Source organism: Tursiops truncatus, chromosome X (genome assembly GCF_011762595.2).
Source record: "Tursiops truncatus isolate mTurTru1 chromosome X, mTurTru1.mat.Y, whole genome shotgun sequence".
Taxonomy (NCBI): domain Eukaryota; kingdom Metazoa; phylum Chordata; class Mammalia; order Artiodactyla; family Delphinidae; genus Tursiops; species Tursiops truncatus.
The window spans coordinates 33,647,842-33,666,515 of record NC_047055.1 but is presented as its reverse complement, the minus strand read 5'-3'; the positions used below and the strand labels follow the sequence as shown (position 1 = coordinate 33,666,515).

At 42.2% G+C, this 18,674-nt stretch overlaps 1 protein-coding gene across 1 annotated transcript in view; it reads right to left on the bottom strand.

Annotated features, from left to right (window-relative positions):
- LHFPL1 (LHFPL tetraspan subfamily member 1) overlaps positions 1-5,263 on the bottom strand; it is a 43,246-nt gene extending 37,983 nt beyond the window's left edge. Inside the window, exon 1 of the mRNA XM_004311544.2 lies at positions 4,691-5,263. Within this exon, the coding sequence (XP_004311592.1) occupies positions 4,691-5,141 (451 nt within the window). The 5' untranslated portion in view covers positions 5,142-5,263. The remainder of the gene's footprint in view (positions 1-4,690) is intronic.
- Positions 5,264-18,674: the final 13,411 nt, after the last annotated feature.

The window sequence follows — 18,674 nt, the reverse complement described above, 5'->3', positions numbered from 1 at the left end:
ATGTATTATATGGAGAACCATAAACATTTTGTGAAAGTCTCACCACTCAAGCCTAAGATAGGAGGCAAGGTGGGTGTAGAAGCCAGTGTTAATGCTTGGAGTCAGATGGAGGCTATTGCTACTGACGTTCTGATTCCTAACAGTTAGTCCCTGTTCACCCTCTGCTGGAAATTCTTAGAAAAGCAAGTGAAGCTAAGTTATCACTCTCAAGTCAGAAGAGAAGAGAACTCAGGGTGCTAATGCCTTTGAATGGAAGCCTGGAAAAAAAGCAAAGGATGTGAATGAACCCAGCTTTCACATGAGCAACTTATCCCAAAATACACTAACATTGCCTTAACCATATGTTCATTCTTTCTACCATTACTGAATACCTGCTCTGTGCCAGGCACTGAACTGGGCTCTGGGGCTATAAATATGAGTTGTAAGGAGCACCCCTTTCACCTGCCAGCTAAGTGTCACTTCCTGAAATAATGTGCCCGTAGAAATACCAAGCTAGCCATAGTAAGCCCAAGAATGCAGGTGAAAGGTGAGCCGACTTAAGGTTCATTTGTAATATCTGTGGAGCCTCCAAAGGGAGATAAAGTCATAGGCTTAAACCAGCCTTAATAACTGGTTCTGTACCATGGTTTTGAAGCGGAAGAGAGAAATTAATCCAATGACTTTCCAATGTGGCCAGAAAATCATTAGTAGCTAAAGAGTGGGATTATTCAGAGATAAGGGAGGTTAGAATGTGAATTCAAATAGGAGAAAAACCATATGATCATCTCAATAGATGTAGAGAAAGCTTTCAACAAAATTCAACACCCATTTATGATAAAAACCCTGCAGAAAGTAGGCATAGAGGGAGCTTTCCTCAACATAATAAAGGCCATATATGACAAACCCACAGCCAGCATCATCCTCAATGGTGAAAAACTGAAACCATTTCCACTAAGATCAGGAACAAGACAAGGTTGTCCACTCTCAACACTCCTATTCAACATAGTTTTGGAAGTTTTAGCCACAGCAATCAGAGAAGAAAAGGAAATAAAAGGAATCCAAATCGGAAAAGAAGAAGTAAAGCTGTCACTGTTTGCAGATGACATGATACTATACTATACATAGAGAATCCTAAGGATGCTACCAGAAAACTACTAGAGCTAATCAATGAATTTGGTAAAATAGCAGGATACAAAATTAATGCATAGAAATTTCTGGCATTCCTATACACTAATGATGAAAAATCTGAAAGTGAAATTAAGGAAACACTCCCATTTACCACTGCAACAAAAAGAATAAAATATCTAGGAATAAACCTACCTAGGGAGACAAAAGACCTGTATGCAGAAAACTATAAGACACTGATGAAAGAAATTAAAGATGATACAAATAGATGGAGAGATATACCATGTTCTTGGATTGGAAGAATCAACATTGTGAAAATGACTCTACTACCCAAAGCAATCTACAGATTCAATGCAATCCCTATCAAACTACCACTGGCATTTTTCACAGAACTAGAACAAAAAATTTCACAGTTTGTATAGAAACACAAAAGACCCTGAATAGCCAAAGCAATCTTGAGAACAAAAAATGGAGCTGGAGGAATCAGGTTCCCTGACTTTGGACTATACTACAAAGCTACAGTAATCAAGACAGTATGGCACTGGCACAAAAACAGAAAGATAGATCAATGGAACAGGATCGAAAGCCCAGAGATAAACCCATGCACATATGGTCACCTTATCTTTGATAAAGGAGGCAGGAATGTACAGTAGAGAAAGGACAGCCTCTTCAGTAAGTGGTGCTGGGAAAACTGGACAGGTACATTTAAAAGTATGAGGTTAGAACGCTCCCTAACACCATACACAAAAATAAGCTCAAAATGGATTAAAGACCTAAATGTAAGGCCAGAAACTATCAAACTCTTAGAGGAAAACATAGGCAGAACACTCTATGACATAAATCACAGCAAGATCCTTTTTGACCCACCTCTTAGAGAAATGGAAATAAAACCAAAAATAAACAAATGGAACCTAATGCAACTTAAAAGCTTTTGCACAGCAAAGGAAACCATAAACAAGACGAAAAGACAACCCTCAGAATGGGAGAAAATATTTGCAAATGAAGCAACTGACAAAGGATTGATCTCCAAAATTTACAAGCAGCTCATGTGGCTCAATAACAAAAAAACAAACAACCCAATCCAAAAATGGGCAGAAGACCTAAATAGACACTTCTCCAAAGAAGATATGCAGATTGCCAACAAACACATGAAAAAATGGTCAACATCATTAATCATTAGAGAAATGCAAATCAAAACTACAGTGAGATATCATCTCAAACCGGTAGAATGGCCATCATCAAAAAAACTAGACAAAATAAATGCTGGAGAGGATGTGGAGAAAAGGGAACACTCTTGTACTGCTGGTGGGAATGTGAATTGGTACAGCCACTATGGAGAACAGTATGGAGGTTCCTTAAAAAACTACAAATAGAACTACCATATGACCCAGCAATCCCACTACTGGGCATATACCCTGAGAAAACCATAATTCAAAAAAAAGTCATGTACCAAAATGTTCATTGCAGCTCTATTTACAATAGCCAGGAGCTGGAAGCAACCTAAGTGTCCATCATTGGATGAATGGATAAAGAAGATGTGGCACATATATACAATGGAGTATTACTCAGCCATAAAAAGAAACAAAATTGAGTTATTTGTAGTGAGGTGGATGGACCTAGAGTCTGTCATACAGAGTGAAGTAAGTCAGAAAGAGAAAGACAAATACCGTATGCTAACACACATATATGGAATCTAAGAAAAAAAATTGTCATGAATAACCTAGGGGTAAGATGGGAATAAAGACACAGACCTACTAGAGACTGGACTTGAGGATATGGGGAGGGGGAAGGGTAAGCTGGGACGAAGTGAGAGAGTGGCATGGACATATATACACTACCAAACGTAAAATAGATAGCTAGTGAGAAGCAGCCGCATAGTACAGGGAGATCAGCTCAGTGCTTTGTGACCACCTAGAGGGCTGGGATAGGGAGGGTGGGAGGGAGGGAGATGCAAGAGGGAAGAGATATGGGGACATCTGTATATGTATAATTGAGTCACTTTGTTATAAAGCAGAAACTAACACACCATTGTAAAGCAATTTTACTCCAATAAAGAGGTAAAAAACAAAAAACAAAAGAAAACAAACTTTGCATAATGAGTCTAAGGAAAGAGGGAAACAGAAAACATCACCTTAACTGGCACAGCAAAGAGAATCTGGTGCTTTTCCTAAGAAGGCCAGGAAATCATACCTTAGCTCAGTGTTTCTCAACCTTGGCACCACTGACATTTGGGACCAGATACTTCTTTGTTTTGGGGAGTGGTCAGCTGTCTTGTTCTTGTGCATTGTGGGATATTTAACAGCAACCCTCCCCTTTATCCACTGATTGTCAGTAGCACCCTCCCCAATTTTTGATAACCAAAAACATGTCAAAGTCCTTACCAAATGTCCCCTGGTGGGGGATGAGGTATGTAAGAAATCAGCCCCTGTTGAGAAGCACTGTCTTAGCTCATCACTAACGTCTCACCCCAAGGCCACATAAATGCAGTCATTGGAGAGAAGAAAGAAAATTAGGATCTGGGTTATCTTGCCAATGAACAAATTTAAGGAAAGAAAGGAAGTGAACAAAAGAGAGGTCACTGTCATTTGCTTACAGCCACAGGGCAACTTAGTGAAAGAGCCAGAAGTGGGATCCAAGTTTCCTGGCTCCAGGCACCCACACTGTGCTGCTAATGGAGATGACAGTGATAATGAATAGTGATTCTACGACTTTAGGAACAACAGCAACAAACTTCAGCAATAGGTTCTACCAGCGCTTTTTTCCACTGCCCCAACTAGGTGTAAAACATAGCTCACATGTTCACACACACATTTGCCTGTCTGTCTTAAACTTGCTTTTTCTTCTCCGATCAGATTAAACTGCTCCCCTTGCTTTCCTACAGTCTGCCATTTTTGCATTTTGCTCCTTCCTAGCCCATCCACACACTGCCAGCATCCAGGTCTCCTGCATTAAGTTTAGAGGGAGGCTGAATGAGGGCAAAGCTAAGTAGGGTGCGTCAGGGCCATAGGAAACCTGGATAGTCTGTTAATGGCTACTAGACAGGGCTAGCCTTAGATGCTGTCAAATAAGCAGTCACCTGAAGTCTGCCTGGTACCTAGCATTTCACTATTAGAGATGTATTTTTTGGTGAGGACTGTACATTAAATTCTTATTAGTAATTAACACCTGGGTGTATGTGTCTATCAGATCACTGTCCTCTGAGATAACTACCAGAGATCAGGGCTCTTAGAGGTCAAGTTTATTTTGGAGCAGTAATACTAGAGTATAAGTTGCTGCCCCTGGAAAGCAGACCTGGATAATATTCTTCAATGGGCACTCTGCAGGGAGAAGAAGGTGATGAAAATCAGGGCTAAAAAAACCAGATATCAACTCTGCCTACTAGCCAATCTTGCTGAGAATAAAACCCTGACGTAGATTGCACTTTGGGGAGTCCCAGGCTAGGTGTTTCAAACGAGTCCCCATTCATAGCCCTAGAGATGGACAAAGGGGAGAAGCTGAGAGTGGATTTCCCCATGAGACAACATCCCCACTACCCACACCCCTGCAAAGCTCCCCAACCTACCCAATCCCAGCAACACCGTCTTACCTCCCACGAACTGTGCGGCTCCCATGCAACGTCCCATCATTCTGGAGATGAGTTCCTCCATGCAGCAGCCTAGGACAGCAGCCAGTGCCACCAGGAGCAGCAGAGCACAGCCGGCACCTGTCACTACTGTGCACATCTGCCAGGCCAGGCTTGGGATGGCATTGAAGCTGGCATAGCGCCCACACTCTTCCACCATGATCAGACTCTGCCCCTCTCCCCTCACAGGGTAGTTGCACCTCCGGAATGTGCTGAATGACACTGGCTTCCCCAGCTGGGATCCAAAGAGCCAGTAAGGCAGGAAGTAACTGGTAGAACTGGCCACAGCGGTAACAAGAGACAGGAAGGCCCAGAGGGTCCCCGCCAGGGTCAGGCTGCTCCGCATGGTCCCAGGTTTCTCTGCGGGGATGGGGAGATGAGTTGGGTCACAGCACCAAATGTAGAAAGTTATCATGTAGGCTCCATTGGCCTAGTTTTCATCTGCCTGGCCAGTCCTGGGGCTCAGTCATGTGCTTCTTGGCCCTTACTTCTGGATAAGATTATTGTCTCAAGGACCATTTGGGTCCCTATGGGATTCTGCTCTCCAGCACTTTTCCCATCTTCCCTTCCTTCCGCCTGATTCAGAGTTCTATGGTCTCTAGGCTGCCATGGAAGAAGCGTAGAACTGAATTAGTGACTGTTCTGCCCACTCCAATGCAGCCTGAGCAGACAGCTTTTAGCTCTTGACATCCAGCATGGAACAAGTGACAGGAGGGAAGTCTGAATCAAACCAAGGCTCTCTGGAGAGCCCCCAGCTTCTGGTGTAATGGCCTTGTTGACCTGAAGGCCTGGAAGGAGGCAATATCTCAAGAAGGCCAGGAACCAAGTTGTTTTCAGAGAGTTAAGAAAGAAGGAAGATAACTCACAGGGCCTGCCTCTACTCCAAGGGAGAAGAGGGAAGGAGAGCTCACCATGGAGTTAGAGGATGTGCCCATTTGACCTTGGTAGGATGTCCAGGAGAGCATTAATGTGGGCTTTCACAGTACTACATCAGCTAGGTTAAAATGGGTAAATAAAATAAGGGGTGCCTAGTCTCATACACTTTGCTTATCACTGAGCGAGCACTGTTCAGTCACTTTTTCCCAAAATCAAAATGGGAGGCACCTTTCCAATCAGTGAGGGCTGTCTAACACTAGGCTATCTACTAAGAAAACCTGCCTGGTCCTTTGCTGAATGAAGTTAAGAAAGCATCTCATCTCTCTGAAATGGATCAGGTACCCCCTGCCTGGCATCAGGAACATAGATCTATAGCTGTAAGGGCCTTTCAAGGTGGCTTTTGGAACAAGTCATCTCAGATTCAAGACAGTGAGAGTCTTTTTAGATCTAATCTCCTCAGCCCAGCTCACAGATGGTTTTCACAGACCCCTCTGTCAAAAATCCACCATTTCCCTCCCAACTCCATTAATCTGCCATTGCTTTCTGGCCTGTTTCTCAATGAGGGCAGCCAGAGACCACACTGAAGCTTGCTGACAGCACTGTGAACATCTCCAGCAAGCAGACGGTGGAGTTTGTTTCAGACACTTCTCCATGATTCATCACCACTGCGTAAAGTTACAGGTGGTGGGAGAGGGGTTCAGCAGTGGGGGACTGAATGCACGGGAATTACAGGAACTGGCTATATTGCCAGTTTGGGACATTGTCAGGAGCAAGCAGCAGTTGTACTCAGGGTCTCAAGGACCTTGTCCAGCCATGAGCTCTGTCATAACCATCATCAAACAGTACCTGGCACAGAGCGGGCACTGCAATCCATATTTGTTTAATGAAACCCATTTTATAGAAGCATCCAATTTCCAGGCTGGCAGGGATCTTAATGAATCACCTAATTCAACCTTCTTGTTTTACGTATGGGGGAATACACCCTTGTAAAGGGGGAAATAATTTTCCCCAAGTCGCAGAGTAAGTTAGCAAGCAGCCACACTGGAATAAGAAACCCAATGTGCAGATTCCTAGATCAGTACTTTTGTACTACACAGAGCTAATCACCCCCCTGCCCTATCACTTTACAGATGGAAATACGGAGAGGAAATGATTTACTCAAGGGTAAAGAACTAGTGAAGTACACTGGCCGGACTAGAGCCCAGTTATTTGATTCTTAGTATAATGCTCTTTTTTCACTCCACCACAATTCCTCTCCTGATACATACGTATTGTGTGCTATGTGTTTCGTGCAGGAAGGGAGCAGAGATCATAAATTGCAGGTGCTTACTTTGGAATGTTAGGGCTTTGGGAAGAGAGTGCCCTGAGCTGGGCCTCAGGGAATGAGGCTTTATGCCTGGGAGTGGAGGGAATGAGAGAAAGATGTGATGAGGGATTGAAAGCCAACAGGAGGAGAAGTGGAACTAGTTTTGAGTAATTGCTGTTAGAAAGCAGGTACGCTTGGACGCAATGAGGCAATGCCTCCGCTTGCTATATTAGAGCATGTAAGATTATGGAAAATGCAAGCAGCCCTCTTTTATGAACTTACTTCTTCGTGAAGAAGCCCAGGCCAGAGGATGAGAGGAAACAAGCTGATGAACAGCTGCTGGCTGTAGCATCATATTCCCTTCCAAGTCCATTATTTCATGTGCTCTGCCCAACAATCTTCTTAGGTTGGTAAGAAAGGTATGAATAGTACCCCCAGTTTACAAATGAGCAAATTGAGGGTCAGAAAGCTAAGTGACTTGCCCAAGGTTACACAGTGATTCAATGGCAGAGTCATAATTTCCCACTTCTCCTTCATCTGCAATTTTCCCCCATATTCTTCCTCATCACCCCAAAACTGTTTCAATGAAAAGCCTCCGTGGTTTCCCACCCATGATGCCAAAACTGTTTAAGGATGGCAAAAGAATTAGAGGGGAAGGACAGGGAAGGTAGGAGGAAGGCCACTTTCTCTAAGCAGCATGTAACCGTTAGGACCCGGGTATTCACTGTTTCAAGTTTGTAGTCGGAACTAACCCCATATGTCCCCCACAAATGTCATCACCTTGAGATCAGAAGTACCAGTATGACAGCCAGTAGAAGGGCAGAGAGCTTAAGGCAGAGAAAGGGACCATATCAGTGAGTGGTACCTACAACTATACTAAAATAGGAGGGGGGCTTCTGACATAAGGTTATCACCATCTGCGACAAAGCAGGATGTTTAAAAAACTACAAGACTGCCAACCACTGTTACCATAATTTCATTAAAAAAAATGGCATTTCGAAGCCAAGAGGTAGGAAGTCAGGATTACAAAATTCCTTTTAAATAAAATAGGTTTAGCTTTAGAAAAACTCATTGGCCTTCAGAATTTAAATACTTTCAACTTCAGGAAAAACTCATTGTCCTTATTTCATTTAGAATGAGGGTGTCCAACCATGCTAGTTCACTTGGGACTGAAGGATGTGGGACTGTCAAGGATGAAACTAGAAAAGTCCCAAACTTGGATGGGTTAGTCATTCTCTTTAGGACTAGAAGTGTGGAGAGTCAGCACTGTCCATGGACAGCATGTTGAGAATCACTGCCACAGATAATTTTCTCATGTTATCTCTCCAGGACCTAAACAATATAAAGCTAAAAGTGACCATGGAATTAAATAATGGAGAGATGAAATCTTTATATTTTGAAGGTAAACCTTTCTGAATCATAGGCTTGACTTCATGTAGACAAGAGAGGTCAGGAATCCAGTTGCTCAATATTTTCTGTTCACAAAATAAGCCCCGGCCCAGCTTCACCTGTGGCCAGATAACGAGGCAATGGGCCATGCGGAGTCTGCATGTACATTGCTACATGTTCACATGTACAGACAGGGAAGTGCATTCACGCAAATGCTTTGAGTTACTGCACCACCTGCAATGGAGCAACCTCCCTTCATGACAGCCCTCCAAAGCAATCCAAGTTCATTCCCAGGGGCTATCCAAGTCTCTTTACATTCACATTAATAAAAGTCACACACAATGCTATACTTCACTCTATCTTTATTCCTCTTGTGTATTTCATGTAGCAATCGCTTTTTTTCCCTGTCCTGGAATGCCTAGCCACAGAGCCACACTGGATTTCAGAAACCAAGAACTCACCCTGGTGCTCCTGCTAAGTGGTCCAGTAACCAGGTATTGATAGGATTGCTATTGACCCCCTCTCTTTGGTTACATGGTCCCTCACCCTTAGTTGCTCTATCTCATAAATGGGTCACATGCCTGTTTCTGAGAGCAGTTGTATGAGATGCAGTGAGTCTGGCTAGAAAGTTATAATGACCAGGGTAGAAGTATGAGGTCTGTTCTAAATTTGTTGTTTTTACTAAAGACTAGTGGTAAAGATACAGTGGTCATTCTAACACAGACTCATGGATAGAGGTCATTTCAACCTGTAAGATGCAGGAAACCCACCTAAGCCATACATGTCAAACAGTTATCTATATTGCTTTCAAAGAACTCTAGAGAAGAGAACTCTACAATTTTTCTCAGTAGCTTGATAATTCTCACTGTCAATAAATCATTTGTTACATCTCATTTTAAACCGTTTTCTGGTGCAACTTAAGGCCAATTCCTTTGGTCGGGGCCTCAGAGGGAATAGAGAACAGCTTGGCCACTGTCCTCCAGACGAGAGCCCTTCATCAACACAGATTAATTCAGATTGCTGGTAGCTTACCTTTAGACTTTTTCTCCCCAAATGAGCACTCCACCTCTCCCTGTGGTGTCTCGTTGCCAAGACTGTAATCATTTGTTCTCACCTTTTCACTCCCATGTGTACCTACTCATATGTGGGCACGCACTTAGTTAGTATCAGTGAAACTGGAAACATTGCTCTTATATTTTTCTTGGTGGAGAAAAACAAACCAAATTCTTCTAATACCTTACCTCCTCCCCAGTCCCCACAGAAAAAGACTCAAATCCTTTTGTTCCCACTCAAGCTTGTCATACAATTTCTGGGTTAAGGACAGTGCTATCTTGGCTAACAGGGTCCAGGTAAAGAAGCCAATGAGTTAATGACCAGAATATGAAGTGGTCAGAAAGGGAGTCTCTGACTTGCATCTGCTGAGGAAAATGTGACTGCAACACTACCGGTTTTGGACTGCTTTGTGAAGAGCAGCTCTGTTGGCAAAGGAATATGAACGGACTTTTGCCTCATGCCCCTAGACTGTGCGCATAGCCTACCTGCCAACCCTTTTACAGATACATCATGCTCGGTGTTGAGACTTTAGGAAATAAGCAGGCATATGGTTCCAATGGGTAAATAGAGTCCTACTCCAGAGAAATGTCTTGCCATTGTATCAAATTGTATATATAAGCAACCTGACCATTCTAGATCTTTCTGCTTCAGACACAGCCTCAAAAAGAATCTACGACCACTTCCCAAACATTTCTCTCTTTATTTTCTGCCACCTGAGTTCCCCAGAAGTTTCTCCTCCTCTGTACATCTCCACAATGGGAGTGTCTCCAGGTTCTCCTGTGCCTGAAATCATCTCATGATTTATCTACTCCCAGAACTTTGTTTCCCATTTGCATCCCGGTGACTTGAAGAAGACCTCACTTTTTGTAAGCTTTATTGAGGTATAATTGATATATGAAAACTTGTACATACTCAATGTATACATCTCTCTGAGTTTGGACATATGCCTACATCTGTAACACCATCACCACAGTCAAGGTATTAAATATATTCATAAACTTCAAAAAGTTCCTTGTATTGTTTTGTGGGTTTGTGTGTGTGCTAAGAACACTTAACATGAGATCTATCCTCATAATGAATTTTGAAGTGCATATTGTTAACTCTAGGTACAAAGCTGTACAGAAGATCTCTAGAAGTTATTCGTGTAGCATAATTGAAATGTAAACCTATTGAGAAACAACTCCTCGTTCCCCCTCCCTCCAGCCCCTGGCACCCACCATTCTACTCTATGCTTAAGAAGACCTTGCTTTCAGTCTAAGTCTTGTCTGTCAAATCCTCAGCTTTCTTGCTCGCTGATTGTCTTTCTAAGCCTTCTCCCTCCTTCCATCCTCTTTTAGTCTGGGGTAGAAAGACTAGCAAAACTAGCTGTGTTGGGTTTGTTTATTTATTTATTTGCATTGCTCCATCCTGAGGTGAAGATGTCCACAGGCAGGTAAGGCACGAGGAGGCAGGAAGCCAGGGAGTGAGTGCAGAGACAGGACCAACCAAGTCATCAACAACCTAGAAGGCCAATTCTAAATAATCAAGTTGGCCAGGCAGAGACAGAGAGAGCCCATAAAAAGAACCTCCATGTCAAGTCCTGGGCTATTCCCCTTCTCCTGGGTCTGAGGTTAGAAAGGTGGGAATTGGAATGATTTCCCTAAATTTCATATGAGCTTCTCCCTTCTTTGTAAATTAAAAAAAAAAAAATACTGCTCACTGAGCTCTCTGTCTTGTCTTCTGCTTTGGAAAGTGGCATATCAATTAGAGATCTTCACCCCAGTTCTTATTCTGGCTGGAACGATGCCACCACCTTTAGTGAGCAATTGATTGGCTAGGAGTCCTATCTCACTACTCCAACCAGCCTGCTCTGGCAAGACACTGTTAAGTCCTATCAACAATGGACTAACCGGTAAAGCATTTCCTCACACGCTTAGGTTCATAGCCCAGGCCTGCTATTGTTGCCCAGGAGTCCCTCTACCCATGGCCTCAATAGTGAATAAAATGCCACCATAGCCAACCTCCCCCATTCAGTGAATCTGGCCAGTGTAGGAAGAAGGTGGGCTGAAGGCTTCTCCTCTCACTTCAGCAGACATGAGAGGCAGCCTGGCATATGAAGGGTGTTTTTCAAAATGGGGTCCCTAACGCCTCTGCATCAGAATCACCTTCGATGCTTGTCCAAAATGCAGGCTGTGACATCCTTTTAGGGTTCACTGAATTAAATTTTATGAGATATGCATTTTTCAAAAATCCTCAATTGATTCTGATGGAAATTAATGATTGAGAAATACTCTTTTAATGGACAAGAGTCCAGATTTTAGAATCCAGATCTGGGATAGGGTCCTAAGGTCTGCCCCTTGCAGGTTATATGAACTTGAAAGGATCAATTAAAACCTCTGAGTTTTAGTTTCATCTATAAAATGGAGATGATGGAACATAAAGTTCAAGTGAAGTAACATCTGTGCTATGTATACCTAACACCAGGATAGGTGCTCATTCCCCCACCTATCAGAGAAGACTCCATTCTCCCATAAGTAATAGAGAAGACTCAAAGTCACCCAAGAAGTAGAATATCATACCTCTCCCCTTTCTCTGCTAACCAGTCTTTCAGTGATTTCTCCTCACCCCTAGACTTCTTTCTGTTTTCTGTTTCCCACCACAAAACAGAATCATTTGGCCCAGTGTTCCTTTCAAGAATGGATTTATAGTTAAACTATTTCAGGTTTTTCTGGAAATCGTCATGCTTTGGCACACAGTAGGAACTCAAATATTTACTGAGCTAATGCAATCTTTTATTTCCAGCCCAACTCACTTTAACATCTGCATTTCAGTTTAACCCCAGCACCCCATTTTAGTACCATAACCCCAATTTAGGCAAGTCTAAGAGATCAACCCAGCATATCAGCAAACCCAATCCACTTTTATTTCAATAGATAGGTCAGAACAAAATCCTTCCCTCCACTCCCAGAGACATGGACTTCCTCTCCTCAAATTACCAACTCTCCTGGGGAAACCAACTAGCATTTAACCCTTAGGTCTTCACACCATGTCAGTATGAAATAGGAATTCAGCCCTGATTCCTCTTAGCCTCTGTGCAAACAACAGACTTGAGGAAGTAAAAATGCACCAGGCTGCCTTTGGGAAGAAAACAGATTCTCTGAGCTGTGAGATGAAAGGACAGGAAGCCTGAGAAAGGAAGGGGAGAAGGGGGGGTTGAGCAAGGGGAGAGCAAACAGTTTCTTATCCAGCTGTTTCAATTGCATTTGGCCCAAGTTGCAAATTTACCTTCTGACCACGAAGGCTGATTGACTTGTTTCCTCTCTTCGGACTCAAATCTGAGAAACAACTTCTCCTTACAGCTTGTCAGAAGGGGATGGGAATCCCAGCTGCTCTTTGCAGTGATGCCTGAAAATCTTGCTTTACCTTTGGGAGAGAGGGGCGGAGTCCAACCTAATGGGAATTAACTCCAAGCACGCTGGAGGCTTCAAAGTCAGCCTCAGACATGCAGGTACTTGAAGTAGCTTAGCGGCACTGAGTCCTCCACCTCCATCCTCACAGCTGCCAAGTTAGCTGTGTGTGAGTGTGTGTGTGTGTGTGCCTGCCCACACTTGAACTGCATATCTATCTCACTTCCTCACCTGTTACCCAAATGCCTGCTGAGGAATAGAGGTTCTCCCTAACTTCCAAAGCCCTAAATAATCTCACCATGTATATTAGGTAGCACCTAATGTGGCTGGAAACAACTCAGAAGACACATGCCTGAAGGGAGTAAGACAGAATAACCTCTTTTTCCCAAACTGATTTCCACTATGTGATAGGGAAGGTGCTCCCACAGAGCAACCTATGGCTCAAAGATATGACAAGTTTACATTTCAGAAACTTAAAATCACACATTGAAAAAGCTTAACAATACCTTTAAAAAAATAACAGTACTACCAAAAGTCAGTGTCTAACTTATCCCAAAGCACCAATAACTGTTTTTGTGTTTGAGAAAAGAGCTGAGAAGACTGGAGATTAATGGAGCTTTGCCTAACACTCTGCTCCAACCTGATGTCATCTCTCCCACCTATAATGTCCCTGGCACTCCATATTTATTTTGGTAAACGTATTACCTTCTACCTTGTATTAGTTTTTTGCATATATGTCTCATTTTGCCTCTGAGTTGCCTTGTGAACAGGGAACTTTGCTGAACAAAATGAGTTAGAAGAAGGAATGGTAGTTAACTTAACTTAATAGAGCATACTAGACTGATCCAAAACATCTTCGCTTCCATAATGGTCCACTTGCCTTCTCAGAATGCAGTGAAGGTTATCAGGCTTGTTATCTAGCATTTAGTGGTAACAATTCAAAATATGAGAGTAAATGAACCAGCAGTTTAGCACATTCATTGTACCCTGATAATTTAATACAGTTGCTGAAGTTTTTTCCTGCGGGCATCCTCTCTGTTATCAGTGATAAAGCCTTATATTCTTCTATGCCTACTTTCCATCAGTAGTTTCTAACCATTTTTTTTCTGCCCCAACACACTGATAAACCACATTCCCAACTGTAATAATGGCTTACTATGTCCGTTTCCGGGGGAGGAAGAGATGACCCCATAGGTGGAATGTCAGACGTTCAGCAATATAATCTCCCTGATCGTGTCCCCTTAAGAACGACGGCTTCAGATATAGGGCTATATAAAAAGAAACGCTACGGGCTTCCCTGGTGGCGCAGTGGTTGAGAGTCCGCCTGCCGATGCAGGGGACACGGGTTCATGCCCCGGTCCGCGAAGATCCCACATGCCCCAGAGCGGCTGGGCCCGTGAACCGTGGCCGCCGAGCCTGCGCGTCCGGAACCTGAGCGCCGCAGCGGGAGAGGCCACAACAGTGAAAGGCCCGCGTACCGCAAAAGAAAAAAAAAAAAAGTAGAAATGCTAGACCCTCTCTCATTAAAAATAAGTCAGTATTAACAGACACATAATAACTGTGTGTGAAACATGGATGAAAATTTTGTCATCAGAAAGATAGTGATTCCACTCTATGCACTGATAAATGTTGCCTTTTGCTTAGTGGCTACACCTGACATTTGGGTAACTGACCCCTATTTGCAACACTAAGAGCTCATTTTTACTTACCTCTTTTTATCCTCTTTTCCCTGTGCCTCCAGTTTCCTTAAGTAAATACTATGGAAACTTAAATGTATGCTAAATAATGATCAAATCTATTGGATAAAGATTTGCTTTCTGTTAATTTAACAGTTGATAGTGGTCTCAGAAAAAAAATTGCTGGTATCTTGTGGCTCTTGATATATTTTCATCTAAAAATGCTTTTCAGCCCTGCTTCCAGAAGATCATATGGGAAGGATTGAGAAGGGAACACTTCTTGTTATTTATTTAGGGGATAGGATGATATATAATATTTTAATAATGCTAAAATAGGCATTGGTCAAGGACCCAGGGAATACCTACATTCTGCCTTTGATCAGTATGGAACAAGAGATCCTGCAAACACAAGATATGGTGATAGGTGATTCTGATACATATCCCCACCCCCCACTCCTAGTTCGCAAAACACTGCTCTATACAGTAGAATTTCCCAAGCAAAATCAACACTCCCACGACATTTTGCAGTCTAGACAAGGGGTCAGCAAGCCAGAGCCTGTGCTATGCACCAAATCCAATAGGCTGCCTGTTTTTATAGTTTTATTGGCATAGAGCCACAACTTATTCATTTATGTATCATCTATGGCTGTTTTCATGCTACAACTGCAAAGTTGAAGAGTTGTGACAAAGATCTTATGCTCCACAAAGTCTAAAATATTTACTCTAGCTATTTACACACACACACAAAAAATGCTGACCACTGGTTTAGACCCACACCGATAGATTATAGTAGAGACATTAAGTTAATTGTTATGAGAAAGGCATTGAAAAAGGAGGAAGGGAAAGTGAAATAAAGAAAAGTGCTGTTTGCTTTCAGCTTTGTTAAGGTGCCAGTCAACCCTTGCCAGTCCTTTAGAATCTGTGAAGTTAACAACGCACTAGAGATCAGTATAAACCAAATATTCGGTAAGCTTGTGAAAATGTATTTCTCTGTTAACTGACTATCCTTTGAACCTGTGTTTATGTGTTCCTCCAATATGCCTTAAGTTTTTTTAACTGACCATTTTATTGAGATATAAGTCACATACCATGAGGTTCACCCTTTTGAAGTATAGAATATGGTTTTCTTAGTATATTCACAAAGTTGTACACTCCATCACCACTATCTAATTCCAGAACATTCTCATCACCCCCAAAACAAACCTCATACTTATTAGCATATAACTTAACTTATTTATTCCTCTTTTGTCAGAGCTGCTTCTTCTTTGGGGGCTCCTTGTTTTTGTTTTTTTTTTAACTTTCTTATTAATATGGCTCTATGTTTTGTTCTAGTCTTACAGGAAGGGACCGTTTATTTCCAGAGTCCCATTGCCCTTGAACTTTGGAGAATTTGCACTATGTGCTTACAAATTTAAAACCACATAGACTCCATGACCTGTCACCCATGCAGGTTGAATATGGAATGTACACCTTGCTTATACTATAGTTTCAGTTCTAGACTGAAAACCTAGAGATGAAACTTATATATTTCTTTTTTGTATAAAACTTAGAACTGACAACTCTTTTGGTAAATGTCCTTATTCAGCTCAGAGGATGACCTTATTAGTGTGATGTGGTGTGCAGGTAAATATTTAATAACTGGCTTCACATGGCAGGGGAGCAAGAGAGCCCTGATTGGTGGCATTTGCTGATCGCTGTGTTGTAAATACTCCCACCATGGCCAATTTCAAGCTACCAGCTTGAAGTCAATGAAAGTGGAGTTGGGAAGACATACACACAGTCTACTCTCATGAGCTTGTACAATCCAATTTCAGCACACTACTGGAACTCAGATTCAAGGAATTACTTCAGTCTTGGTTTGTGTAGATTTATAAGCTATAAACAATACTAACCAAAATACTATAGCTATTATAGTTGTTTATGTGTTGCACACAGACTTCTCCCCACTCTCTATACACTATGTTAGCTGGCACTGAAACATTTCAAAAATATTTTGCTGCCCCAACTTAAAGCCTTTAGAGTGCAATGTGTGTATTATTAAGAAGTAAAGCAAAGATAAATTGTTCATAGATCTTGTTGCCTGCTTTAACAACTTTTGAGATAGTATCTTTATTATATTTATAATAGATTAAAAAAACAGATCGCAATCCCTTTTTAAAGAAAAACTTTAAAATGTAACATATTTTTAGTCCAAATTGTGCAATGTAAATTAAACTAAATTACACTATATTAACCACTATGAGCATCTTTCTGTAAGCATATTTATATTGGAATTAACTTTCAAAAAGAAAAAATATGGGGCTTCCCTGGTGGCGCAGTGGTTGAGAGTCCGCCTGCCGATGCAGGGGACACGGGTTCGTGCCCCGGTCCGGGAAGATCCCACATGCTGCGGAGCAGCTAGACCTGTGAGCCATGGCCGCTGAGCCTGCGCGTCCGGAGCCTGTGCTCTGCAGCGGGAGAGGCCGCAACAGTGAGAGACCCGTGTACCGCAAAAAAAAAAAAAAAAAAAAAAAAAAAAAAAGGAGAAAATTTGTCAACATATTAAATGAAATTCTTTTGAGTCTTACTTTTATTTTCAAAAGTCCTATATATTAGGTGGGGAGGATCCATCACCCATGCTGATTGTTTCCCTCTTGGAGAAGGGCAACCTGCCAACAATTACTTATTAATTGCTAACATGTGCCAGGCTCTGTGTTAGGTGCTGGAAACACAAGAGTTAAGAAGATAGACAGGATCCCTTACGATTTTTACATTCTACTCAAAGAGATGCAAAAGATTAAACAAACAAACAAACATGATAATAATGGACAGTGATGAATATTGAGTAATTTAAAAAATAGTGATATTGATAGAGTAATGAGGTTGAGGGAGACCTACCTTAAATAGAGGAATTAGGGAAAGCTTCTCTGGTGAGGCTTGGAGCTTAAAAGCTGAAGGATGAGAAGCAAGAGAAGAGCTGGAAGAAGTTGGGTGAAAACTGTAAATTCAAAGGCTCTGAGGAGGGGAGGATCTTGGCATGTTAAGGAACAGAAAGGCCAATGGGGCTGGAACATGGTAAACCAGGCAAGAGTGGTACCAGGTAAGGCTGGAGAGGTAAGCAGAGGGCAGATCATGCAGGGATTTATAGGATTTCTTTTTAAGTACCATGGCTAAGACCACACAACTTCATACGTACTTCTATGAAAACAGGAGCAGCTACAAGGAAACAGTGACCATCATCTCCTATTTTTATCTCAGGGTTTCTGATGTACTATTGTTCACAGATTTGTTAGTAGTAAACTGAGGTTTATTACTTAGGCCTGAGATTTACTACTTTATCACTTAAGCTGCCTTGATCTAGTCTAAGTCATTATCCTCACCAGTCTTTGACCCTTGACCCGCCTTTCTGATCTGCCCAGCTCAGAGCAATGGGAAGACACTGCGTGGTTTAAAGGATTATCTGATTCATATTTGGAAACTGTCTTCTTTTAAAGTATAAAAATTTGTAATATTAGCATTTCCAGGCCCCAGGTCTTCCTCAAAAGCTTTCATCTTCTCTCGGAGATCATCTTGCATTTACAACAGCCAAACTTCACTTTTCATTTCCCTTTTGGCCCCTGCATTCAAGGTACCCCACTGCTGACTAATTATGAGATTGATTTGCCTAGGAACAGAAGGTCCACTTTCTCATGCTCCAGTTAATCAAAGTTTGACTAGAATTCTATTCCTAGGGCAATGTCCTAAATGATGGTCCACACAGCTGAAAGAACAAACGGTCTCCTCCCAAGTCTCTCAACAGTATTTCCTCTGTCCTTCTCCACCTCACCTCTCTTACCACAAAGCCATCAGTGTCTTTTGAAGCCTTCCTAGCACTAAGACCCCTATCTTCACAGTTGGCCAAACCATGTGGGAGAGTGGCCTCTGGTAGCATAACTGATTTTCTAACCACCCTGATTCATTTCCCAAAGGATAATCTAACTGGGTTATGAGTTTCAGTGAAACAAGAAGCAGCATTCCAGAACCAAGAAATCCTTGTTATCCTTGCCTCTGATTCCTGAAGCAAGTCACAGAGTTTTGTCAGTTTGGGGACCTCACTCACAAAGATTTGTTTCTGGGCATTTAATTGGTTATCACAGCATTACTACCCTTTCCTGGCTTTGCTGAATGGTGTAGCCAGCCAGGCTGCCCCAAAACACCTGAGCAATCACACTACAGAAGGACATTAAAAGAGCTGAAAGGATAAGTGTACCTCCTGCCAGTTCAGTGCTGGCTTAGAGGCTGAA